The sequence below is a fragment of the Lathamus discolor genome, unplaced genomic scaffold (genome assembly GCF_037157495.1).
Source record: "Lathamus discolor isolate bLatDis1 unplaced genomic scaffold, bLatDis1.hap1 Scaffold_159, whole genome shotgun sequence".
NCBI lineage: Eukaryota > Metazoa > Chordata > Aves > Psittaciformes > Psittacidae > Lathamus > Lathamus discolor.
In genome coordinates this window covers 1-27,299 of record NW_027069188.1, presented here as the reverse complement: position 1 = coordinate 27,299, position 27,299 = coordinate 1, and the positions used below count along the sequence as shown (strand labels likewise).

Genomic DNA, 27,299 nt, shown 5'->3' with positions numbered 1-27,299 from the left:
CAAGAAATGGGTCTAGGATCTCAAAAATGGGTCTAGAACATCAAGAAATGGGTCTAGGACATCAAGAAATGGGACTAAGACATGGAAAAATGGGGTTAGAACACCCAAAATTGGGTCTAAGACATTGAGAAATGGGTCTAGGACATCAAAAATGGGTGTAGAACTTCAAGAATTGGGTCTAGGAGCTCAAAAATGGATCTAGGACGTCAAGAAATAGACGAAGGTCACAAAAAAATGGGTCTAGGACATAAAATATGGGTCTAGGAACACAGAAATGGGGTGTAGGACCTCAAAATCGGTGCTAGAACCACCAGAAATGGGGTCTCAGAACCTGAAAATGGGTCTAGAACATCAAGAAATGGGTCTAGGACACCAAGAAATGGGTCTAGAAATCCAGAAATGGGTCTGGGAAGCCAAAAATGAGTTTAGGAACCCCAAAACAGCTCTAGGACTCCCTCTGAACCTAGCAAGGACCCCCAAACCCCATTGGGGACCCCATAAGGACCCCAATGCAACCCTATGGGCCCCATAGAGATCCCAATGGCCCCCTATGGACCCTATACCCACCCTCAACGCAGTTGATGGAGAAGGCGATGTGCACATCTCCAATGGGACCCCCAAACCTGACCCTAACCCATCTTGGGCACCCCATAGAGACCCCTATGGACCCCCAAACCCCATTGGGGACCCCATAAGGACCCCAATGCACCCCTATGGGCCCCATAGAGATCCCAATGCAGCCCTATGGGCCCCATACCCACCCTCAACGCAGTTGATGGAGAAGAAGGCGATGTGCACATCTCCAATGGGACCCCAAAACCTGCCCCTAACCCATCTTGGGCACCCCATAGAGACCCCAATAGAGCTCTATGGATCCCCAAACCCCATTGGGGGCCCCATAAGGATCCCAATGCACCCCTATGGGCCCCATAAGGACCCAAATTGTCCCCTATGGACCCCATACCCACCCTCAACGCAGTTGATGGAGAAGAAGGTGATGTGCACATCTCCAATGGGACCCCAAAACCTGCCCCTAACCCATCTTGGGCACCCCATAGAGACCCCAATAGAGCTCTATGGATCCCCAAACCCCATTGGGGGCCCCATAAGGATCCCAATGCACCCCTATGGGCCCCATAAGGACCCAAATTGTCCCCTATGGACCCCATACCCACCCTCAACGCAGTTGATGGAGAAGAAGGTGATGTGCACATCTCCAATGGGACCCCAAAACCTGCCCCTAACCCATCTTGGGCACCCCATAGAGACCTCAATAGAGCTCTATGGACCCCCAAACCCCATTGGGGACCCCATAAGGACCCCAATGGCCCCCTATGGACCCCATACCCACCCTCAACGCAGTTGATGGAGAAGAAGGCGATGTGCACATCTCCAATGGGACCCCAAAACCTGCCCCTAGCCCATCTTGGGCACCCCATAGAGACCTCAATAGAGCTCTATGGAACCCCAAACCCCATTGGGGACCCCATAAAGACCCCAATGGCCCCCTATGGGCCCCATACCACCCTCAACGCAGTTGGTGGAGAAGAAGGTGATGTTGCGCGTCTCCAAGGGGTTGTCGTGGGTGCAGTCGGGGGAGCGGGTCTGGGGCTCTGATTCACCCGTCAGGGAGGAGTTGTCAACCTGGGGGGGGGGGCAAAGGGGTTATGGGGGGGGCTAAAGGGGTTCTGGGGGTCCTAAAGGGGTGTTGGGGGTCCTAAAGGGGACCTAAAGGGGTTTAGGGAGGTCCTAAAGGGGTTATGGGGGTCCTAAAGGGGTTTAGGGAGGTCCTAAAGGGGTTATGGGGGTACAAAACGGGTCCTAAAGGGGTTTGGGGGGGGTCCTAAAGGGGTTATGGGGGTCCTGAAGGGGTACTAAAGGGGTGTAGGGGGGCCTAAAGGAGTTGTAGAGGGGTCCTAAAGAGGTTATGGGGGTACCAAATGGGTCCTAAAGGGGTTTAGGGGGGTCCTAAAGGGGTTATGGGGGTCCTAAAGGGGTTATAGGGGTCCTAAAGGGGTTTAGGGGGGTCCTAAAGGGGTTATGGGGGTCTTAAAGGGGTCCTAAAGGGGTTATGGAGGGTCCTAAAGGGGTTATGGGGGTCTTAAAGGGGTCCTAAAGGGGTTATGGAGGGTCCTAAAGGGGTTATGTGGGTCCTAAAGGGGTCCCAAGGGGGTTTAGGGGGTTCTACAGGGGTTTAAGGGGGTCCTAAAGGGGTTATGTAGGTCCTAAAGGGGTCCTAAAGGGGTTATGGGGGGGTCCTAAAGGGGTTTAGGGGGGGGCCCAGAAGGGGTTCTAAAGGGGTTTAGGGGGGTCTTAAAGGGGTCATGGGGGTCCTAAAGAGGCGCGGGGGGTGGCGGTCCTAAAGGGGTTACAGGGGCCCTAAAGGTGTTCTACAGGGGTTTAGGGGGGTCCTAAAGGGGTTTAGGGGGGTCATAAAGGGGTTATGTGGGTCCTAAAGGGGTCCCAAGGGGGTTTAGGGGGTTCTACAGGGGTTTTAAGGGGGGTCCTAAAGGGGTTATGTAGGTCCTAAAGGGGTCCTAAAGGGGTTATGGGGGTACCGAAGGGGTTATGGGTGTCCTAAAGGGGGTTTGGGGGGTACTAAGGGGGTTTGGGGGGGTCCTAAAGGGGTTTGTGGAGGGCTAAAAGGATCCTAAAGGGGTTTTGGTGGGATCCTAAAGGGGTTTGGGGCTCCTAAGGGGGTTTGGGGGGGGTCCTAAATGGGTCCCAAAGGGTTAATGGGGGTCCTAAAGGGGTTTGGGGGGTACTAAAGGGGTTTTGGGAGGGGTCTAAAGGGGTTTGAGGGCGATTAAAGGTGTTCTAAAGGGGGTTGGGGTGATCCTAAAGGGGTTTAAGGGGTTCTAAAGGGGTTCTGGGGGTCCTAAACGGGTCCTAAAGTATTTTGGGGTATTTGGGGGTGTTTTAGTGGTATTTTGGGATGGTTTAAGGTATTTTGGGGTGCTTTGGGGTGTTAGGGGGGTATTTCGGGATGGTTTAGGGAATTCCGGGTTGTTTTAGGGGGAATTTGGGTCATTTTTGGTGTATTTTGGGGTATTTTGAGGGTATTTTGGGGGTGTTTTAGCGGTAATTGGGGATGGTTTAGGGTAGTTTGGGTGTTTTGGGGGGTTTGGGGGGTATTTCGGGGTGGTTTAGGGGTAATTTGAGGCATTTTTTGGTGTATTTCAGGGTGTTTCAGGGGTGTTTTGGGATGGTTTGGGGTATTTTGGGATGGTTCAGGGTATTTTGGGGTGTTTTAAGGGTATTTTGGGGTGTTTTAAGGGTATTCTGGGTTGTCTTAGGGGTAATTTGGGACATTTTCATTGCATTTTGGGGTATTTTGGGGGTATTTGGGGGTGGTTTAGTGGTATTTTGGGATGGTTTAAGGCATTTTGAGGGTATTTAGGGGTGTTCTGAGGGTATTTTGGGGTGGTTTGGGGGTATTTCGGGGTGGTTTAGGGGTAATTTGTGGCAATTTTGGTGTATTTTGGGGTGTTTCAGGGGTGTTTTGGGATGGTTTAGGGTATTTTGAGTGTATTTTGGGGTGGTTTATGGGTATTCTGGGGTGGCTTTGGGTGTTTGGGGGGCATTTTGGGGTGTTTTAGTGGTATTTTGGGATGGTTTAGGGTATTTTGAGGGTGTTTTGGGGTGGTTTATGAGTATTCTGGGGTGTTTAAGGTATTTCAAGGGTATTTTGGGGTGTTTTTGGTGTAATTTCGGGGTGTTTCGGGGTTGCCCACCTTGCACCCATGGGCCGAGATGATGCGCAGGTCGGCGGGGACACGGTCACCCCCCTTCACCTCCACCAGGTCCCCAACCACGACCTCCTCGGCGTTGAGCTGCATCTTCTCCCCTTCGCGGATCACCAGGGCTTGCTATGGGGCAGGGACCCCCAAGTGTGGGGCAGGGACCCCAAAACGGAAGGGGGGCAACACATTATGGGGGTCCAGGAGAGGTTGGTGGGGGGTAGGACCTCCCCTGAGCATCCTTCACCCCATCAGCATCCTTCATCCTCAGCATCCTTCACCCCATCAGCATCCTTCATCCCCAGCATCCTTCACCCCATCAGCATCCTTCATCCTCAGCATCCTTCACCCCATCAGCATCCTTCATCCTCAGCATCCTTCACCCCATCAGCATCCTTCATCCTCATCATCTTTCATCTTCAGCATCCTTCATCCTCAGCATCCTTCACCCTCAGCATCCTTCATCCTCAGCATCCTTCATCCTCAGCATCCTTCATCCCATCAGCATCCTTCATCCTCAGCATCCTTCACCCCATCAGCATCCTTCATCCTCATCATCTTTCATCTTCAGCATCCTTCATCCTCAGCATCCTTCACCCTCAGCATCCTTCATCCTCAGCATCCTTCATCCCCAGCATCCTTCACCCCATCAGCATCCTTCATCCTCAGCATCCTTCACCCCATCGGCATCCTTCATCCCCAGCATCCTTCACCCCATCAGCATCCTTCATCCTCATCATCTTTCATCTTCAGCATCCTTCATCCTCAGCATCCTTCACCCTCAGCATCCTTCATCCTCAGCATCCTTCATCCTCAGCATCCTTCATCCTCAGCATCCTTCATCCTCAGCATCCTTCATCCCATCAGCATCCTTCATCCTCAGCATCCTTCACCCCAGCATCCTTCATCCTCAGCATCCTTCACCCCATCAGCATCCTTCACCCTCAGTATCCTTCACCCCCAGTATCCTTCACCCCAGCATCCTTCATCCCATCAGCATCCTTCATCCTCAGCATCCTTCATCCCATCAGCATCCTTCATCCCCAGCATCCTTCACCCCAGCATCCTTCATCCTCAGCATCCTTCATCCCATCAGCATCCTTCATCTTCATCCTCAGCATCCTTCATCCTCAGCAACCTTCATCCCATCAGCATCCTTCATCCTCAGCATCCTTCATCCCATCAGCATCCGTCACCCTCAGCATCCTTCACCCTCAGCATCCTTCACCCCATCAGCATCCTTCACCCATCAGCATCCCTACCCACAGAACATCCCCAAACACCCCAATTTGGCCTCAAACCAGCCCAGTTTGTCCAAACCCCCCCGGATTTGCCCCAAAACCCACCTGGGGCACCATGTTCTTGAAGGATTCCATAATCTTGGAGCTTTTGGCCTCTTGGTAGTAGGAGAAGCAGCCGGTGATGATGACGACAGCAGCCAGGACAATGCCCAGGTATAACTAAGGGGGGGGGGGGAAATGGGGTTGTGCCCCGTAGAAACACCCCATTGGGGCTCCCACCCCAGCCCCACATCACCTCCCTATTCCCTAGTGCCCCCCCCCCAATGCCCTATTGCCCCCCATTACCCTCCCCTCCTTATCATTAGAGGGCTCATCCCTGGTACCCACTCCCCATCATCCCCATTACACCCCATCCCCTATCTCCCCCTATACCCCCATCACCCCCTATCTCCCCCTATACCCCCATCACCCTCATTACACACGTCACCCCTTATATCCCCATTATACCCTATACCCCCATCACCTCCTATATCCCCTATATCTCTATCACCCCCTATACCCCCTATATGTTGTCATTGGAGGACTCATCCTCGGTACCCACTCTCCATCATCCCCATCACCCCCTATACCCCATTACCCCCTATGGCCCATACATTGTCATCGGAGGACTCATCCTTGCTACCTACTCTCCATCACCCCCATCACCCCCTATACCCCCATCACCCCCTATCCCCCCTATACCCCTATCACCTCTATACCCCCATCACCCCCTATACCCCCATCACCCCCTATACCCCCTCTACCCCCATACGTTGTCATTGGACGGCTCATCATTGGTACCCGCTCTCCATCATCCCCATCACTTCCTATACCCCTATACCCCCATCACCCCCTATACCCCCATCACCCCCTATACCCCCATCACCCCTATCCCCCCTATACCGCCATCACCCCCTATCCCCCCTATCCCCCATCACCCCCTATACCCCCATCACCCCCTATACCTCCTGTATCACCCATACGTTGTCATTGGAGGGCTCATCATTGGTACCCACTCTCCATCATCCCCATCACTTCCTATACCCCCATCACCCCCTATTCCCCCTATACCCCTATCACCCCTATACCCCCATCACCCCCTATACCCCTATATCACCCATACACTGTCATTGGAGTGCTCATCATTGGTGCCCACTCTCCATCATCCCCATCACTTCCTATACCCCCTATACCCACATCACCTCCTATACCACCATCACCCCCTATCCCCCCTATACCCCTCTATACCCCTATCACCCCTATAACCCCATCACCCCCTATACCCCCATCACCCCCTATACCCCCTATATCACCCATACATTGTCATTGGAGGGCTCATCATTGGTACCCACTCTCCATCATCCCATCACTTCCTATACCCCCTATACCCCCATCACCCCCTATACCCCCATCACCCCCTATCCCCCCTATACCCCTATCACCCCCTATACCCCCATCACCCCCTATACCCCCATCACCCCCTATCCCCCCTATACCCCCATCACCCCCTATACCCCCTCTACCCCCCCATACGTTGTCATTGGAGGGCTCATCCTTGGTACCCACTCTCCATCATCCCATCACTTCCTATACCCTCTATACCCCTATCACCCCTATAACCCCATCACCCCCTATACCCCCATCACCCCCTATACCCTCATCACCCCCTATACCCCCATCACCCCCTATACCCCCATCACCCCCTATACCCCCTATACCCCTATCACCCCTCCACCCCCATCACCCCCTACCCCCATCACCCCCTATCCCCGCTACCCCCCCTCTGCCCCCATACGTTGTCATTGGAGGGCTCGTCCTCGGTGCCCGCCTGGATGCCGTAGGCCAGGAAGCAGAGGATGGCCCCGATCCAGAGCAGGATGGAGAAGCCCCCGAAGAGCTGGCGGCAGAACTTGACCCACTCGGGGGTCATCGGCGGCGGTGTCAGCGCGTTCGGGCCATCCCGGGCCAGGATCTCCTGTGCCTTGCTGTGGGTCAGCCCCTAGGGGTACGGGTAGGGGTAGGTTAGGTTAGGGGTAGGGGTAGGGGTAGGGGTAGGTTAGGTTAGGTTAGGTTAGGGGTAGGGGTAGGGGTAGGGGTAGGTTAGGTTAGGTTAGGGGTAGGGGTAGGTTAGGTTAGGGGTAGGGGTAGGGGTAGGTTAGGTTAGGTTAGGTTAGGGGTAGGGGTAGGGGTAGGGGTAGGTTAGGTTAGGTTAGGGGTAGGGGTAGGTTAGGTTAGGTTAGGTTAGGGGCAGGGGTAGGGGTAGGGGTAGGTTAGGTTAGGTTAGGTTAGGGGTAGGGGTAGGTTAGGTTAGGTTAGGTTAGGGGCAGGGGTAGGGGTAGGGGTAGGTTAGGTTAGGTTAGGGTAGGGGTAGGGGTAGGTTAGGTTAGGTTAGGTTAGGGGTAGGGGTAGGGGTAGGTTAGGTTAGGTTAGGTTAGGGGTAGGGGTAGGGTTATGGTTATGGTTACGGTTAGGGCTAGGGGTTACGGTTAGGGGTAGGGTTAGGGGTAGGGGTTAGGATTAGGGCTTATGGTTAGGGGTTAGGGTTAGGTGTAGGGGTAGGGTTAGGTTATGTTAGGTTAGGGGTAGGGGTAGGGGTATGGTTATGGTTGGGGTAGGGATTATGGTTAGGGGTAGGGTTAGTGTTAGGGGTAGGGGTTATGGTTAGGGGTGGGGTAGGGGTTATGGTTAGGGTTATGGTTAGGGGTAGGGGTTAGGGTTAGGGGTAGGGTTAGGGGTAGGGGTTATGGTCAGGGTAGGGGTTATGGTTAGGGGTAGGATTATGGTTAGGGGTAGGGTTAGGGTTAGGGGTTATGGTTACGGGTAGGGTTAGGGGTAGGGTTAAGGATAGGGTTAGCGTTAGGGGTAGGGGTTAGGGGTAGGGTTAGGGGTAGGGTTAGGGGTAGGGGTTAGGGGTAGGGGTTAGGGGTAGGGGTTAGGTTAGGTTAGGGTTAGGGGTAGGGGTATGGTTATGGTTGGGGTAGGGGTTATGGTTAGGGGTAGGTTTAGGGGTTAGGGTTAGGGGTAGGGGTTAGGGTTAGGTGTAGGTTTAGGGGTTAGGGGTAGGGTTAGGGATAGGGGTTAGGGTTAGGGGTTAGAGTTAGGGGTAGTGGTAGTTTAGGTTAGGTTAGGGGTAGGGGTTATGGTTAGGGGTAGGGTTAGGGTTAGGTTTAGGGGTTATGGTTAGGGGTTATGGTTAGGGGTAGGGTTAGGGTTAGGTGTTAGGGGTAGGGAGTGGGTTAAGGGTAGGTTTAGTGATACGGTTAAGGTTAGTGGTAGGGTTAGGGGTAAGGTTAGGTTTAGGGATAGGGGTTAGGGGTAGGGGTTATGGTTAGGGGTAGGGTTAGGGGATAGTGTTAGGGGTAGGGGTTATGGTTAGGGGTAGGGTTAGGGGATAGTGTTAGGGGTAGGGGTTATGGTTAGGGGTAGGGTTAGGGGTTAGGGGTTAAGGTTAGGAGTAGTGTTAGGGGTAGGTTTAGGGATAGGGTTAGGGGTAGGGTTAGGGGTAGGGTTCAGGGTAGGCGTTATGGTTAGGGTTAGGGGCTAGGGTTAGGGGTTAGGGGTAGGGTTAGGGGCAGGGTTAGGGGCAGGGGTTAGGGGCAGGGTTAGGGGCAGGGTTAGGGGTAGGGATTAGTGATAGGGATAGGGTTAGTGTTACGGATAGGCTTAGGGGTAGGGATAGGCATAGGGTTAGGGGTAGGGTTATGGTTAGGGGTAGGGTTAGGTGTTAGGTTTCGTGGTTAGGGTTTGTTTTAGGGGTTAGGGTCATGGGTACGTATCGGATTAGGGTTACAGTCAGGTTTAGGGTTACGGTTGTGGTTATGATTAGGGTTATGGCTAGGGTTATCAGTAGGGGTAGGGTTAGGGTAAGGGTTAGGGCTAGGTGTAGGGGTAGGGGTTAGGGTTAGGGTTTGTGTTAGGGGTTAGAGTTAGGGTTAGGTGTTGGTTAGGGTTAGGGGTGCATATACAATTGTGGTTACAGTTAGGTTTAGGGTTATGGTTAGGGTTATGGTTAGGGTTATGGTTAGGGTTATGGTTAGGGTTATGGTTAGGGTTATGGTTAGGGTTATGGTTAGGGTTATGGTTAGGGTTATGGTTAGGGTTATGGTTAGGGTTATGGTTAGGGTTAGATGCTGGGGTTAGGTTTAGGGGTTAGGGTTAGGGTTTGTGTTAGGGTAGGGTTAGGGTTATGGCTAGGGATTAGCGTCAGTGTTAGGGGTTAGGGTTAGGGGTAGGTGTAAGGGATAGGCATAGGGGTTAAGGATTGCGTTAGGGGTAAGGTTTGTGTTAGGGGTTAGGGTTAGGGGTTAGGGGTTGGTTGGGGTTAGGGGTACGTATAGGATCAGGGTTACAGTTAGGGTTAGGGTTATGGTTAAGGTTGTGGTTAGCGTTAGGGTTAGGGTTAGGGGTAGGGTTAGACATTGGGGTTAGGTTTAGCGGTTAGGGTTATGGTTATGGTTAGGGGTTAGGGTTTAGCATTAGGATTAGTGTTAAGGGTTAGGGTTAGCGTTAGGGTTGGGTTTAGGGGTTATGGTTATGGTTATGGTTAGGGGTTTTGTTTAGGGGTTATGGTTATGGTTAGGGGCTGGGTTTAGGGGCTATGGTTATGGTTAGGGGTTGGGTTTAGGGGCTATGGTTATGGTTAGGGGTTGGGTTAGGGGCTATGGTTATGGTTAGGGGTTGGGTTTAGGGGCTATGGTTATGGTTATGGTTAGGGGCTGGGTTTAGGGGTTATGGTTATGGTTAGGGGTTGGGTTTAGGGGCTATGGTTATGGTTAGGGGCTGGGTTTAGGGGCTATGGTTATGGTTAGGGGCTGGGTTTAGGGGCTATGGTTATGGTTAGGGGTTGGGTTTAGGGGTTATGGTTAGGGGTTAGGGTTAGCATTAGGGTTAAGGGTTAGGGTTATGTTTAGGGTTCGGGTTATTGCCCCTAGGGGGTTAACCGCGAGCATTGGGCTGCGCCATTGGGTAATGGGGGGAGCTATAGGGGCAGTGGGGAGAGCCATAGGGGGAAGTGGGGAGAGCCATAGGGGCAATAGGGGAGCCATTGGTGTAATAGGGGTGATATAGGGTCAATGTGGGGAGCCATAGGGGTAATGGGGGGAGCCATAGGGGCAGTGGGGAGAGCCATAGGGGCAATGGGGGGAGCCATTGGGGTAATGGGGGGAGCCATAGGGGTATATGGGGGGAGCCATTGGGGTAATGGGGGGAGCCATAGGGACAATGCGGGGAGCCATAGGGGTATATGGGGGGATCCATAGGGGCAGTGGGGAGAGCCATTGGGTTAATGGGGGGGCCATAGGTGAAATGGGGGGAGCCATTGTGGTAATGGGGGTATCCATTCAGTAATGGGGGGAGACATAGGGGGAATGGGGGGAGCCATTGTGGTAATGGGGCAGCCCCATAGGGGCAATGGGGGGTCCCCAACGCCCCCCCCCCCCACACCTGCACGCAGTCCGTGTTGTATTTCCTGCACACCTCCTCGATGGACATCTTGTGCTCGGTCCTGTGGGGCAGCAGTGACCCAAAACAGCCCCAAAACACCCCAAAACCACCCCAAACCCACCCAAAGCACCCCAAAACCACCCAAAACACCCCAAAACCCACCCCAAAACCACCCAAAGCACCCCAAAACCACCCAAAACACCCCAAAACCCGCCCCAAAACCACCCAAAGCACCCCAAAACTGCCCCAAAACAGCCCCAAAACACCCTAAACCACCCCAAAACCACCCCAAATGCAGCCAACCCCCCTCATTTACCCCCATTGCCCCCCTATAAACCCCCCCCAAATGCCCTTATAGTGCATCCAAACCACCCCATAACCCCCTATAGCCCCCATACCCCCCATACCCTCTATACCCCCCATTGACCCAACAGCCCCTATACCCCCCATACTCGCCATGCCCCCTATAGCCCCCATACCCCCTATATCCCCCCATACCCTCTAGATCCCCCATACCCCCTATATCCCCCCATACCCCCTATATCCCCCCATACCTCCTATATCCCCCCATACCCCCTATACCACCCATAGCCCCCTATAACCCCCATAGCCCCGATATACCCTATACCCCCATACCCCCTATAACACCCATACCCCCTATACCCCCTGTAACCCCCATATCCCCTATATCGCCCCACACCCCCCATACCCCCATACCCCCCATACCCCTATACCCTCCATACCCCCCATAGCCCCCACACCCCCCATAACCCCTATACCCCCTGTAACCCCCATAACCCCCATACCCTATATAACCCCCATACCCTCCATACCCCCAATAGCCCCCATAGTCCCCTATACCCCCTGCAGCCCCCACACCCCCCATAGCCCCCATACCCCCTACACCCCCCATACCCCCCATACCCCCTATACCCCTCATACCCCCCATACCCCCATAGCCCTCATACACCCCCATAACCCCTATACCCCCCATACCCCCATACCCCCTATGCCTGTCATACCCCCCATAGCCCCCATACGCCCCCCCATACCCCCCATACCCTATATGACCCCCATACCCCCCATACCCCCTATACCCCCCACACCCCCCATACCCCCCCATACCCCCCACACCCCCTATACCCCCCTCTACCCCCACACCCCCCATACCCCCAATACCCCCCACACCCCCTATACCCCCCATACCCCCCATACCCCCCATACCCCTCATAGCCCCCATACAACCCCCATACACCCCGTACCCTATATAACCCCCATACCCCCCACACCCCCTATACCCCCCTCTACCCCCACACCCCCCCATAACCCCCATACCCCCCACACCCCCTATACCCCCCCATACCCCCCATACCCCCCATACCTCCCACACCCCCCATACCCCCCCATACCCCCAATACCCCCCACACCCCCCATAGCCCCCATACAACCCCCATACACCCCGTACCCTATATAACCCCCATACCCCCCACACCCCCTATACCCCCTATACCCCCACACCCCCCCCCCCGTGACCTCACCATGGCCACCTCCTTCTTGAGGTCATCCAGGTCCCGGGTCTTGCTCTTGCCCTTCTTGGGCGACTCCTTCTCGCCCTTGTCCTGCGTGGTGGCCACGCGGTAGCTGTCGGAGCCGCCGGGCTGGGGGGGGCGCGGAACGTGGGGGGGCCCCGACCCCCCCGGGGCGGACGGACCCACACCTCCCCCACCCCCACCCCACAGCCGGACCCACACCTCCCCCCCACCCCCACCCCCCACCCCACAGCCGGACCCATAAGTGAGCCAGAACTGACCCATAAGTGAGCCATAACTGACCCACAGCTGGACCCATAACAGAGACCTTCCAGACCCATAAGTGACCCATAAGTGAGCCAGAACTGACCCACAGCCAGACCCATAACAGAGACCTTCCAGACCCATAAGTGAGCCATAACTGACCCACAGCTGGACCCATAACAGAGACCTTCCAGACCCATAAGTGACCCATAAGTGAGCCAGAACTGACCCACAGCCAGACCCATAACAGAGACCTTCCAGACCCATAAGTGACCCATAAGTGAGCCATAACTGACCCACAGCCGGACCCATAACAGAGACCCCCCAGACCCATAAGTGACCCATAAGTGAGCCATAACTGACCCACAGCCAGACCCAGAACTGAGACCTCCCCCCCCCCCCCCCAGCCGGACCCACAGCTGAGACCTCCCCCCCCCCCCCCACACACACACAGCCGGACCCATAAGTGAGCCAGAACTGACCCAGAACTGACCCACAGCCAGACCCATAACAGAGACCCCCCAGACCCATAAGTGACCCATAAGTGAGCCATAACAGAGACCTTCCAGACCCATAACTGACCCATAAGTGAGCCATAACTGACCCACAGCCAGACCCATAACAGAGACCTTCCAGACCCATAAGTGACCCATAAGTGAGCCATAAGTGACCCACAGCTGGACCCATAACAGAGACCTTCCAGACCCATAAGTGACCCATAACTGACCCACAGCCGGACCCACAGCTGAGACCCCCCCCCCCACCCCCCCCCCACAGCCGGACCCACAGCTGAGACCCCCCCCACCCCACAGCCGGACCCACAACTGAGACCTCCCCCCCAGCCGGACCCACAACTGAGACCTCCCCCCCCACACACACACACAGCCGGACCCGGGACGGAGACCCCCCAGACCCATAAGTGAGCCAGAACTGACCCACAACTGACCCATAACAGAGACCTTCCAGACCCATAACTGACCCATAACTGAGCCATAAGTGAGCTATAACTGACCCAGAACTGACCCATAGCTGACCCACAGCCAGACCCATAACAGAGACCTTCCAGACCCATAAGTGAGCCATAAGTGAGCCATAACTGACCCACAGCCGGACCCAGAAATGAGACCCCCCCAGACCCATAAGTGAGCCATAACTGACCCTCAGGAGGACCCAGAACTGAGACCCCCCAGACCCATAAGTGACCCATAAGTGAGCCATAACTGACCCACAGCCAGACCCATAACAGAGACCTTCCAGACCCATAACTGAGCCATAACTGACCCGTAACAGAGACCTTCCAGACCCATAACTGAGCCATAAGTGAGCCATAACTGACCCATAACCGACCCATAACTGACCCACAGCCAGACCCATAACAGAGACCTTCCAGACCCATAAGTGACCCGTAACCGAGGCATAACTGACCCACAACTGACTCCCCACTGTGACCCGTAACTGAGACCCCCCCCAACCCCACAGCCAGACCCATAACTGAGACCTCCCAGACCCATAAGTGAGCCATAAGTGAGCATATGTGAGCCATATGTGAGCCATATGTGACCCATAACTGACCCACAACTGAATCCCCCCTGTGACTCGTAACTGAGACCCCCCCCCACCCCCACAGCCGGACCCATAACTGAGACCTCCCAGACCCATAAGTGAGCCATAAGTGAGCCATAACCGACCCATAACTGACCCACAGCCAGACCCATAACAGAGACCTTCCAGACCCATAAGTGAGCCATAAGTGAGCCATAACTGACCCACAGCCAGACCCATAACAGAGACCTTCCAGACCCATAACTGAGCCATAACTGACCCACAGTCAGACCCATAACAGAGACCTTCCAGACCCATAAGTGACCCATAACTGACCCATAACTGAGATCCCCCCACACACACACAGAGCCAGACCCATAACTGAGACCTCCCAGACCCATAAGTGACCCATAAGTGACCACAGCCGGACCCATAACTAAGATCCCCCCTCCACACACACAGCCAGACCCATAACTGAGACCTCCCAGACCCATAAGTAAGTGACTCGTAAGTGAGCCATAACTGACCCAGAACTGACCCACAGCCAGACCCAGAACAGAGACCTTCCAGTCCCATAAGTGACCCATAAGTGAGCCATAACTGACCCATAACTGACCCACAACTGACCCATAACTGAGATCCCCCCCCACACACACACAGCCAGACCCAGAACTGAGACCTTCCAGACCCACAACTGACCCATAAGTGAGCCATAACTGACCCATAACTGACCCACAACTGACCCATAACTGAGATCCCCCCACACACACACACAGCCAGACCCAGAACTGAGACCTCCCAGACCCATAACTGACCCATAAGTGAGCCATAACTGACCCATAACTGACCCATAACTGACACCCCCGCCTCCCACACAGCTGGACCCATAACAGAGACCTTCCAGGCCCATAAGTGACCCATAACTGACCACAAGTGACCCACAAGTGACCCATAACTGACCCCCATAGGTGAGCCAAAACTGACCCATAACTGACCCATAACTGAGACCCCCCACCCCATAGCCGGACCCATAGCTGAGACTTCCCAGACCCATAAGTGACCCATAAGTGAGCCATAACTGACCCATAACTGACCCATAACTGACCCACAGCCAGACCCATAACTGAGACCTTCCAGACCCATAACTGACCCATTACTGACCCATAACTGAGACCCCCCGTGCCCCACAGCCAGACCCATAACTGAGACCTTCCAGACCCATAAGTGACCCATAATTGACCCACAACTGACCCATAACTGAGACCTCCCCCCCACAGCCGGACCCATAACTGAGACCTTCCAGACCCATAAGTGACCCATTACTGACCCATAACTGAGACCCCCCCCTTCCCCCCCACAGCCAGACCCATAACTGAGACCTTCTGGACCCATAAGTGACCCATAAGTGAGCCATAATTGACCCACAACTGAGACCTCCCCCCACAGCCGGACCCATAACTGAGACCTTCCAGACCCATAAGTGAGCCATAACTGACTCACAACTGACCCATAACTGACCCACAGACGGACCCATAACTGAGACCCCCCCCCCAACAGCTGGACCCATAACTGAGACCTTCCAGACCCATAAGTGAGCCATAATTGACCCACAACTGAGACCTCCCCCCCACAGCCGGACCCATAACTGAGACCTTCCAGACCCATAAGTGAGCCGTAACTGACTCACAACTGACCCATAACTGACCCACAGACGGACCCATAACTGAGACCACCCCCCCAACAGCTGGACCCATAACTGAGACCTTCCAGACCCATAAGTGACCCATAACTGCCCCACAACTGCCCCGTAACTGCCACATAGCTGCCCCACAACCAACCCATAACAGGGCACCCAGACCCATATTTGACCCCCCCGACCCATAACTGACCCACAACGGGGCACCCAGACCCACAACTGAGCCCCCCATCAATGGCGCCCCCCCTCCCCCCCCCATAGAATCCTTCCCATCCCCTCCCCCACCCTTCGCCCCTCCCCCACACAAGGACAAGGCACACGGGGGGGGGGGGGGGAGGGGGCGCCCCCCCCTTCGCCATCTGCTCCCCCGTTAATCCCGGGGGGGGGGAGGGGCGAGGGGGGGAGGGGCCCCTCATGGTTGGGGGGGGGGAGGGGTTCTATAGGGGCTGCTCTATAGGGGCTGTTCCATAGGGGATAATGGGGGGGGGGGGGGGGCTTTATAGACTTACATGGGGGTGCCCCCCACCCCATTGGGGGGTCTCTGTGAGTATCTATGGGGAGGGGCTGATTGGGGGGGGTCCCTATACATCAGTATGGGGGTGTCCCTATACATCACTATGGGGGGGGTCTCTATACATCACTATGGGGGGTGTCCTTATACATCACTATGGGGGGGGTCTCTATATATCACTATGGGGGGGTCTCTATGCATCACTATGGGGGTGTCCCTATACATCACTATGGGGGGGTCTCTATGCATCACTATGGGGGTGTCCCTATACATCACTATAGGGGGTGTCCCTATACATCACTATGGGGGGGTCTCTATGCATCACTATAGGGGGTGTCCCTATACATCACTATGGGGGGGGGGCTCTATACATCACTATGAGGGGGGTCTCTATATATCACTATGGGGGGGCTCTATACATCACTATAGGGGGTGTCCCTATACAACACTATGGGGGTGTCCCTATACATCATTATGGGGGGGGCTCTATACGTCACTATGGGGGGGGGCTCTATACATCACTATGGGGGGTATCCCTATACATCACTATGGGGGGGCTCTATGCATCACTATAGGGGGTGTCCCCATACATCACTATACGGGGGGTCCCTATACATCACTATAGGGGAACCCCCAAATGGGGGGGTCCCTATTTTGGGTGCCCCCATTTCTATAGGGGGGGGGGTCCCCTTCTCCCTCTCATCATCCCCCCCCCCCCGTTCATTAACGCCCCAATTAACGGCGTTAATTAATGCCGGGGGGGGGGGGGGGGAAGGAGAGAGGAAGGTTACGGGGGGGGTGGGGGGGGGGGGGGGAGCGCGCACGCGCACTGCGGATGGGCGCGGGCACGAGGACGGGGCGCGGGGGCGCGCGTGATTTTGGGGGGGGGGGGGGGGGGCACGTGACACACATGGCACATACACGACCCACGTGACACGCGGGGCGCATACATGGCACATACGTGACACATGCGTGGTACATACGTGACACAGACGGGGCACACAAGCATCCCCCCCCCCTTCCTTGCACCCCCCCTATAGAGCCTTGCACGTCCCCTATAGAGCCTTGCACGTCCCCTATAGAGCCTTGCACCCCCCCTATAGAGCCTTGCATGTCCCTTATAGAGCCTTGCACGTCCCCTATGGCGCATTGCACGTCCCCTATAGAGCCTTGCATGTCCCTTATAGAGCCTTGCACGTCCCCTATGGAGCCTTGAATGTCCCCTATAGAGCCTTGCACACCCCTATAGAGCCTTGCACGTCCCCTATAGAGCCTTGGACGTCCCCTATGGAGCCTTGAATGTCCCCTATAGAGCCTTGCACACCCCTATAGAGCCTCGCACGTCCCCTATAGCGCATTGCACGTCCCCTATAGAGCCTTGCACCCCCTTATAGCACATTGCACGTCCCTTATAGACCGTTCCACCCCCACTATAGCGCATTGCGCGTCCCCTATAGAGCCTTGAATGTCCCCTATAGAGCCTTGCACGTCCCTATAGAGCCTTGGACGTCCCCTATGGAGCCTTGAATGTCCCCTATAGAGCCTTGCACCCCCTTATAGCACATTGCACGTCCCTTATAGACCGTTCCACCCCCACTATAGCGCATTGCGCGTCCCCTATAGAGCCTTGAATGTCCCCTATAGAGCCTTGCACGTCCCTATAGAGCCTTGGACGTCCCCTATGGAGCCTTGAATGTCCCCTATAGAGCCTTGCACCCCCTTATAGCACATTGCACGTCCCTTATAGACCGTTCCACCCCCACTATAGCGCATTGCACCCCCCTATAGAGCCTTGCATGTCCCCTATAGCACATTGCACATCCCCTATAGAGCCTTGCACCCCCTTATAGCGCATCGCACGTCCCTTATAGACCGTCGCACCCCCCCATTAACGCCATGCATGTCCCCTGCAGCGCATTGCACGTCCCCTATAGCGCATTGCACGTCCCCTATAGAGCCTTGCACCTCCCCATAGCGCCTTGCACGTCCCTTATAGAGCCTTGCACGCCCCTTGCACCCCCCCCATAGCGCCTTGCGCCGCCCCTATAGAGCTTTGCACCCCCTATAGCGCATTGCACGTCCCCTTATAGAGCCTTGCACTTCCCCTATAGAGCTTTGCACCCCCTATAGCGCATTGCACTTCCCCTATAGAGCCTTGCACCCCCCTATAGCGCATTGCACGTCCCCTTATAGAGCCTTGCACGTCCCCTATAGCGCCTTGCACACGCATTAGCGCCTTGCACGCCTCCTATAGACCCCGCTATCACCTTGCACATCCCTTATAGCGCCTTGCCCGTCCCCTATAGAGCCTTGCACCCCCCCATAGCTCCTTGCCCGTCCCCTATAGACCCCGTTATCACCTTGCCCCCCCCGTTATCACCTTGCGCGTCCTTCATAGCGCCTTGCGCGTCCCTTATAGCGCCTTGCCCGTCCCCTATAGACCCCGTTATCACCTTGCACGTCCCTATAGCGCCTTGCTTGTCCCCTATAGACCCCGTTATCATCTCGCACCCCCCTATAGCTCCTTGCACGTCCCTTATAGACCCCGTTATCACTTCCCCCCCCTCCGTTATCACCTTGCCTGTCCCCTATAGCGCCTTGCTCTTCCCTATAGACCCCGTTATCACCTCGCACCCCCCCATAGCTCGTTGCCCGTCCCCTATAGCCCCCGTTATCACCTTGCCCCCCCCGTTATCGCCTTGCCCGTCCCCCTATAGACCCATTATCATCTCGCAGCCTCCTATAGCGCCTTGCTCGTCCCCTATAGACCCCGTTATCACCTCGCACCCCCCCATAGCTCGTGCCTGTCCCCTATAGACCCCGTTATCACGTTGCCCCCCCCGTTATCACCTTGCCCATCCCCTATAGACCCCGTTATCACCTTGCCCCCCCCGTTATCACCTTGCCCATCCCCTATAGACCCCATTATCATCTCGCACCCCCCTATAGCGCCTTGCCCATCCCCTATAGACCCCGTTATCACCTTGCCCCCCCTATAGCTCCTCGCATGCCCCCTGCTCACCCCCCCCCCCGGGGCCCTACGTACCCCCATGGCTGCGGCCGGACCGGGGGCTGCTCACGGACGGGGAGGGGGGGGGTTCGGCTCCGTTCGGCTCCGTTCGGCTCCGTTCGGAGCGCAGGGAACGAAGCGGCCCCCGCGGCTGCGGAGCCGGGACTGGGGTGGGGGCACGGAGCGGCCCCGTCTGGGCTTTGGGGGGGGGGGGGGGGGGGGGGGTAAGGAGCAGCCAATCAGAGAGCGAGGAGGGGACCCCCCCCCTCCCCTTTCCTCGCCTATGGCCACGCCCCTTTTACTGCGGATCCATGGGGGGGGGGGTGCAGGGGGACACGATGGGGCCCCCGCAGTGCGAACCCCCCCATGGGACCCCCCCTATAGAGCCCCCCCTATAGACCCCCCCCCATAGACCCCCCCTATGGGATCCCCCCACCAAAGGGCCCCCCCCACTGCAATGCAGCTCCCCCCCGCCCCCCCCCCGCTATAACCCCCACTGCAATGCCCCCCCCCCCCAGTTTAGTGCCCCCCCCCACCATTGACACCCCTATAGGGTACCCCAATTTAACCCCCCCCTTAAGACCCCCATAGGGGTAACCCCTATTCAACACCCCTCTATAGGGCACCCCTATAGGATACCTGCCTATAGGGCACCCTCCTATAGGGTTATTCCAATTTAACCCCCCCATTGACACCCCTATACGGTACCCTCAATTTAACCCCCCCCCCTATGGACTCCTCCTATAGGGTACCCCAATTTAACCCCCCCTTTTGAGACCCCCATAGGGTAACCCCTATTCAACACCCCTCTATAGGGCACCCCTATAGGATACCCGCCTATAGGGCACCCGCCTATAGGGTTACCCCAATTTAACCCCCCCATTGACACCCCTATAGGGTACCCTCAATTTAACCCCCCCCCTATGGACTCCTCCTATAGGGTACCCCCAATTTAACCCCCCCACTGACACCCCTATAGGGTACCCCCCGTTTATTGCCCCCCCCACTGCAATGCAGCCCCCCATTAACCCCCCCTCTTAATGCACCCCCCCCCATTTCCCCCCCTCCCGCAATGCGGCCCCATCCCTTCCCCCCCCACTATCTATAGACCCCCCCCCCAATACACCCCCCCCCCACTATCAGACCAAGCCCCGCCCCTTTAGGGACCCCCCCATGCCCCCCCCTTAATTAATTAGCGCTGTCTCTAATGAGCTTTGTGCCCCCCCCCTGCTGCAGCATCCTGTGCCCATCGCCGGGGCAACGCTGCTGCCTGGCAACGGCGTCGCCATGGCAACGGGGGGCCTTAGCAACGGGGAGCTGGAGCCGGGATGCGGATGGGGATGGGGGGGGGGGGGCTGATTTTGATGCCCCCCCCCCTTCTGATGGGGACCCCCCCCATGTGTCCTTGAGGTGACCTTGACCAGCCCCCCCCCCCCCCCCCCCCCAAAATTAGGGACCCCCATAATTGGGGACCCCCCCTTAAATGAGAGACCCCCCCCCTTCCCCCCGAGATTTGGGGGGGGTCCTTATGGAGGTTGGGTTGTGGGGGGGTTCCTATGGGGGGGGTCGGACTGGGGGGGTCCCTATGGGGGGGGGGGCTATTTAGGGGGGTCCCTATGGGGGGGTGTCGAAGGGTCCCTATTAGGGGTGATATTGGGGGGTCCCTATTGGGGGTGGGGTATTTGGAGGGGGTTCCTATGGGGGGGGGGCTGTTCTTGGGGGTCCATATGGGGCGGCCCCAATGGGGGGGTCCCTATGGGGAGGGGGGGGCTGTTCTTGGGGGTCCATATGGGGCGGCCCCTATGGGGGGGGTCCGTATTGGGGGGGGGGGAACGACTGTTCTTGGGGGTCCATATGGGGCGGCCCCTATGGGGGGGTCCCTATGGGGGGGGGGGGGTGTTCTTGGGGGTCCATATGGGGCGGCCCCTATGGGGCGGCCCCAATGGGGGGGTCCCTATGGGGGGGTTTCTATGGGGGGGAGGGGGGCGTTGGGGGGGGGTTTCCCCCCCTCCGAGCATCCCAATGCCGCCGGTGTCCCCCCTGCCGTGACGTCACGTCTGGTTGCCACGGCAACCATCGATGGCGCCTGGACCACACCACAATGGATGCGGGGGGGGGGGGGTGTCTTTGACCTTGATAGGGGGCGGGGGGGGGGGGGGTTGGGGTGGGCGGGGCTCTTTCTCCGCATTCCTTATTTGCATATCGCCCGCGCTTCTTTCACCTTAGCGCCCCCTGGCGGAGCGGCGGTATCACATCCATTGGGGGGGGGGGGGATCAAGAGGATGCTCACCCCATATAAAAGTCCCGGGTGGGTTTTATTGGGGGGGGGGGGGGGGGGGGGCGCGATTTGGGGGGGGGGGGGCGATGACGTCACCGGGAAATAAAATCACCCCCTCCTCAAATTAATAATAATTAATAATTAATTATAACCAACACCCCCCCCATCCCCCCCCCACCCCCGCAGCCCCTTCCCCCCCTTTAAAACCCACCCCTTGGGCCTGGCCCTACACCACCCCCCCCCCTCCCAACCCCCCCATTATAGGGGTGCCCCTCCCCCCTTTATGGGGGTGCCCCCCCCATTATAGGGGTGAATTGGGGGGGGGGGTGGGGTGTGTCCCCCTAAATCCTTCCAGGCACGGCTTTGGGGGGGGGGGGGGGAGGGGCAAAATGGGGTTGGGGGAGGGGGGGGCATCACCCCTTCCCCCCCCCCCCCGGGAAGGCACAGCGCAGTAATGGGGGGGGAAGGGGCTTAAAATGGGGGGGGGGGGGGGGTGGGTTTATTAAAGTGGGGGGGGGGGGGGGGTCCCCCATATCCTATCATACGCACGGCGTACAAGGAAGGGGTTTATGGGGGGGGGGGCCCCCCCTCATTATGTGGGGCGGGGGGGGGGGGGTTGCGTCGTGGGGCCCCCCCCCCCCTCCCCCTCCTTTATCCCCCCCCACCCCCATCCTTTGGGGGGGCCCCCGCTCGCAGCGCTTGGATGCGGCGGCACTCGGGGGCACACCGGACGTGGGTACACGGAGGCGGGGGGGGGGGTCCCCCGGATACCCCTTCCCCAAGCGGCCCCCCCCCGGCACCCGAATAGAGCTTCCCATTGCTCAAACGCATCTCCCTCAGCGCAGGGGGGACCCCGACGGGATGAGACGACCCCATCGTGCCCCCCCCGCTGTGATGGGGGGGCCCCCCAGTTTGAGAAGCCCCCCCCGAACCCCGGCCCAATGGTCTCCTCCGGCGGCGAGCACGGCCCGGCTTGCGGCAGGAGACGGCGCGGCGCAGCTCGCGGAGCATCTCATTGCAGAGGGAGAGCTGGGGGGGGACCCCCCGGGGGGCAATGGGCACCTATAGAGCCCTATAGGGCACCTATAGACCTCTATGGGGCACCCTGGGCTCTATGGGGCACACGCAAGTGGCTGTGGGGCCAGTGGGGTACACACAGAGAGAATGGGGAGCTCCGGACCCGACCACCACCCCCCCCCCCCCCCCCCATCCCGTATGGGACATCCCATCAGAGCCCTTGGGTACCACTATGGGGCCCATTCAGTTCTATGGGTGCCAGCATCCTCTATGGGACCCTATGGGACCCCGCATCTCCTATAGGGCCTGGCCAGTCCTATGGGGCCTCGCATCCCCTATGGGACCCATTGGGACCCCACATCTCCTATAGGGCCTGGCCAGTCCTATGGGGCCTCGCATCCCCTATGGGACCCACTGGGACCCCACATCTCCTATAGGGCCTGGCCAGTCCTATGGGGCCTCGCATCCCCTATGGGACCCATTGGGACCCCACATCTCCTATAGGGCCTGGCCAGTCCTATGGGGCCTTGCATCCCCTATGGGACCCCACATCTCCTATAGGGCCTGGCCAGTCCTATGGGGCCTCGCATCCCCTATGGGATCCCCTGGACTCTATGGACCTCCCCATCCCCTATAGCTCCCCCCATTGCATACGGGCCCCGCAGTCCTCTATGGGACCTCCCAAACCCCACAGTGCCCTATGGGAACTCCCGTGTCTCCCATTGCCCCCCATTACCCCCATTGCCCCCATTGCCCCCATTACCCCCATTGCCCCATTGCCCCCCATTGCCCCCATTACCCCCATTGCCCCCATAGCCCCCCATTGCCCTCATTGCCCCCATTGCCCCCATTGCTCCCATTGCCCTCATTGCCCCCCATTGCCCCCATTACCCCATTACCCCCATTGTCCCCATTGCCCCCATTGTCCCCATTACCCCCATTGCCCCCATTACCCCATTGCCCCATTGCCGCCATTACCCCATTACCCCCATTGCCCCCATTACCCCCATTACCCCATTACCCGCATTGCCCCCATTACCCCCATTACCCCATTACCCCATTGCCCCATTGCCCCCATTACCCCCCTTACCCCATTGCCCCCATTGCCCCCATTACCCCATTACCCCCATTACCCCATTACCCCCATTGCCCCATTACCCCATTGCCCCCATTGCCCCCATTACCCCATTACCCCCATTACCCCCATTACCCCCATTACCCCATTACCCGCATTGCCCCCATTACCCCATTGCCCCCATTACCCCCATTACCCCCATTGCCCCCATTACCCCCCATTACCCCATTACCCGCATTGCCCCCATTACCCCCATTACCCCATTGCCCCCATTACCCCATTACCCCATTGCCCCCATTACCCCATTGCCCCCATTGCCCCCATTACCCCCATTACCCCATTACCCCCATTGCCCCCATTACCCCCATTGCCCCCATTACCCCCTTTGCCCCCATTGCCCCCATTACCCCCATTGCCCCCATTACCCCATTGCCCCATTGCCCCCATTACCCCCATTACCCCATTACCCCCATTGCCCCCATTACCCCCATTGCCCCCATTACCCCCATTACCCCCATTGCCCCCATTACCCCCATTGCCCCCATTACCTCCTCGCTCTCAGCCGAGCGCCGCGTTGACCACACGAACTCCACCACAGCCACGAAGATGGCGACGATGAGGCCGCAAACCAGCACCACGAAGATGCCCCCAATGTTCTCCATGCCCAGCCCTGGAGGAGGAGAAGACCCCACACATCATTGGGATCCACTGGGCCCCATTGGGCGCCATGGGGTTCCATCAGGCTCCATTGGGCGCCATTGGCCTCTATTGGGCTCCATTGGGCTCATTGGGCTCCATTGGGCTCCACTGGGCTCCATTGGGCTCTATTGAGCTCCAGTGGGTGCCATTGGGTGCCATTGGGTTCCATTGGTGTCATTGGGCTCCACTGGGCTCTATTGGGCTCTATTGGGTTCCATTGGGCTCCACTGGGCTCCATTGGGCTCTATTGAGCTCCACCGGGTGCCATTGAGTTCCATTGGGCGCCATTGGGCTCCATTGGTGTCATTGGGCTCCACTGGGCTCTACTGGGCTCTATTGGGTTCCATTGGGCTCTATTGGGCTCCATTGGGCTCTATTGAGCTCCACCGGGTGCCATTGAGTTCCATTGGGTGCCATTGGGCTCCACTGGTGTCATTGGGCTCCACTGGGCTCTACTGGGCTCTATTGGGTTCCATTGGGCTCCACTGGGCTCCACTGGGCTCTATTGAGCTCCACCAGGTGCCATTGGGTTCCATTGGGTGCCATTGGGCTCCACTGGTGTCATTGGGCTCCACTGGGCTCTATTGGGTTCCATTGGGCTCTATTGGGCTCATTGGGCTCTGTTGGGCTCATTCGGGCTCCATTGAGCTGCATTGGGTTCCAGTGGGTGCCATTGGGTTCATTGAGCTCCGTTGGGGTCATTGGGCTCCACTGGGCTCCATTGGGCTCATTGAGCTCCATTGGGCTCCACTGGGCTCTATTGGGATCCCTTGGGAGCCACTGGGCTCCACTGGGCATCATTAGGCTCTATGGGGCTCCATTGGGCTCATTGGGCACCTTTAGGCTCCATTGGGTGCCATTGGGCTCCACTGGGTTCCATTGGGATCCATTGGGCTCGTTGGGTTCCATTGGGTGCCATTGGGCTCATTTGCCTCCATTGGGTTCCACTGGGCTCTATGGGGCTCCATTGGGCTCATTGGGCGCCATTGGGCTCCATTGGACTCATTGGGCTCCAATGGGTTCCATTAGGCTCCACTGGCTCATTGGGCTCCAATGGGTTCCATTGGGTGCCATTGGGCTCCACTGGGTTCCATTGGGATCCATTGGTCTCATTGGGTTCCATTGGGTGCCATTGGGCTCATTTGCCTCCATTGGGTTCCACTGGGCTCTATGGGGCTCCATTGGGTGCCATTGGTTCCACTGGGCCATTGGGTGCCATTGGGTTCCATTGGGCTCCATTGGGTGCCATTGGGTTGCATTGGGTGCCATTGGTGTGTCTCCCCCCCACCCCATAACCCCTCAATGGGGGGGGGGGGTCACCTTTCGCTCTATGGTCCTCCTCTTTGGGACAATGTCCCCCTTCCCACCACTTCCTCTTGAGGATCTCCAAGCGGTTGTTCTCCTGCAGCTGCAGGATGGCCAAGGTGATCTCATCGCGGAACGGGGACCCTATGGAAGAGCATCCATGGGTGCCGATGGGTCTCCCGTGTTGAAGATGGAGACCTCACCCCAGCGCTGGTGCGTGGGTCCCGTCCCTTCCCCCCTGCCCCATACCCAATGGCATGCCGATGCCATAGCCCTTGGTGTCCAGCAGCCCCCCGATCTGGGTCAGGTTGCAGTTGTGGCGCCGGTGGTACTCGTTCATGGTGGACTCCAAGAGGAAGGCGTACTTGGAGTTGAGGACGGGCGATCCCTTCCTCCGTGCTCTTGACGAAGACGCTGGGCTGCTTGGACTGCATGTAGTTCCACATGCGCTGGTAGGTCTTGGTACCGTGAGTTCTGCGGTGGAACGGGGTGGGGGGGATGCGGTGGGTCTAGGTTGGGGTTGGGTTGGATGGTTGGGTTGGGTGGGTTGGGTTGGATTGGGTTGGGGTTGGGTGTCTAGGTTGGGCTGGGTTGGATGGGTTGGTATAGGTTGGGTTGGGTTCGATGGGTTAGGTTGGTTGGGGTGGGTTGATCTCAGTTGGGTTGGGTTGGATGGGCTGGGTTGATCTAGGTTGGGTTGGGTTGGATGGGTTGCATTGGTTGGGTTGGGTTGATCTAGGTTGGGTTGGGTTGATCTAGGTTGGGTTGGGTTGGATAGGCTGGGTTGGGTTGGGTTGATCTAGGTTGGGTTGGGTTGGATGGGTTGGGTTGATCTAGGTTGGGTTGGGTTGGATGGGCTGGGTTGATCTAGGTTGGGTTGCGTTGGATGGGTAGCATTGGTTGGGTTGGGTTGATCTAGGTTGGGTTGGGTTGGATGGGTTGCATTGGTTGGGTTGGGTTGATCTAGGTTGGGTTGGGTTGGATAGGCTGGGTTGGGTTGGGTTGATCTAGGTTGGTTGGGTTGGATTGGGTTGGGTTGATCTAGGTTGGGGTGGGTTGGATGGGTTGGTTTGGGTTGATCTACGTTGGGTTGGGTTGATATAGTTTGGGTTGGGTTGGATGGGTTGGGTTGATCTTGGTTGGGTTGGGTTGGATGGGTTGGGTTGGATGGGTTGGGTTGATCTAGGTTGGGGTTGGGTTGGATGGGTTGCATTGGTTGGGTTGGGTTGATCTAGGTTGGGTTGGGTTGGATGGGTTGCATTGGTTGGGTTGGGTTGATCTAGGTTGGGTTGGGTTGGATAGGCTGGGTTGGGTTGGGTTGATCTAGGTTGGGTTGGGTTGGATTGAGTTGGGTTGATCTAGGTTGGGGTTGGGTTGGATTGTGTTGGGTTGATATAGGTTGGGTTGGGTTGTATTGGTTGGGTTGGGTTGATCTAGGTTGGGTTGGGTTGATATAGTTTGGGTTGGGTTGGATGGGTTGATCTAGGTTGGGTTGGGTTGGATGGGTTTGGGTTGATATAGTTTGGGTTGGGTTGGATTGAGTTGGGTTGATCTAGGCTGGGTTGGGTTGGGTTGATCTAGGTTGGGTTGGGTTGGATGGGTTGGGTTGGGTTGATCTACATTGGGTTGGGTTGATATAGTTTGGGTTGGGTTGGATGGGTTGGGTTGATCTAGGTTGGGTTGGGTTGGATGGGTTGGGTTGATCTAGGTTGGGTTGGGTTGGATTGAGTTGGGTTGATCTAGGTTGGGTTGGGTTGATATAGTTTGGGTTGGGTTGGATTGGGTTGGGTTGATCTAGGTTGGGTTGGGTTGGATGGGTTGGGTTGATATAGGTTGGGTTGGGTTGGATTGAGTTGGGTTGATCTAGGTTGGGTTGGGTTGATATAGTTTGGGTTGGGTTGGATTGGGTTA

At 57.2% G+C, this 27,299-nt stretch overlaps 2 protein-coding genes across 4 annotated transcripts in view; both read right to left on the bottom strand.

The window, feature by feature from the left end:
- Nucleotides 1–19,101, bottom strand: part of ATP1A3 (ATPase Na+/K+ transporting subunit alpha 3) — a 52,101-nt gene extending 33,000 nt beyond the window's left edge. The window contains exons 1-7 of one of the 3 annotated variants that reach the window (XM_065664377.1): nt 19,051–19,101; nt 12,002–12,081; nt 10,463–10,523; nt 6,816–7,019; nt 5,087–5,200; nt 3,735–3,869; nt 1,527–1,644 (exon numbers count right to left, since the gene is read on the bottom strand). In XM_065664377.1, coding sequence (XP_065520449.1) covers nt 1,527–1,644; nt 3,735–3,869; nt 5,087–5,200; nt 6,816–7,019; nt 10,463–10,523; nt 12,002–12,081; nt 19,051–19,056 — 718 coding nt within the window. In that variant the 5' untranslated portion in view covers nt 19,057–19,101. Of the gene's footprint in view, nt 1–1,526; nt 1,645–3,734; nt 3,870–5,086; nt 5,201–6,815; nt 7,020–10,462; nt 10,524–12,001; nt 12,121–19,050 lie in introns of all 3 variants that reach the window. The other 2 variants (XM_065664376.1, XM_065664378.1) reach the window with 2 other exon arrangements.
- A 2,842-nt stretch (nt 19,102–21,943) lies between these two features.
- Nucleotides 21,944–25,883, bottom strand: LOC136006371 (glutamate receptor ionotropic, kainate 5-like). The gene is given in 5 exon segments (XM_065664379.1): nt 21,944–22,321; nt 23,933–24,054; nt 25,404–25,532; nt 25,638–25,759; nt 25,761–25,883. Coding segments are annotated over 5 exon segments (825 nt in total). The 5' UTR covers nt 25,835–25,883.
- Between the last annotated feature and the right edge of the window lie 1,416 nt (nt 25,884–27,299).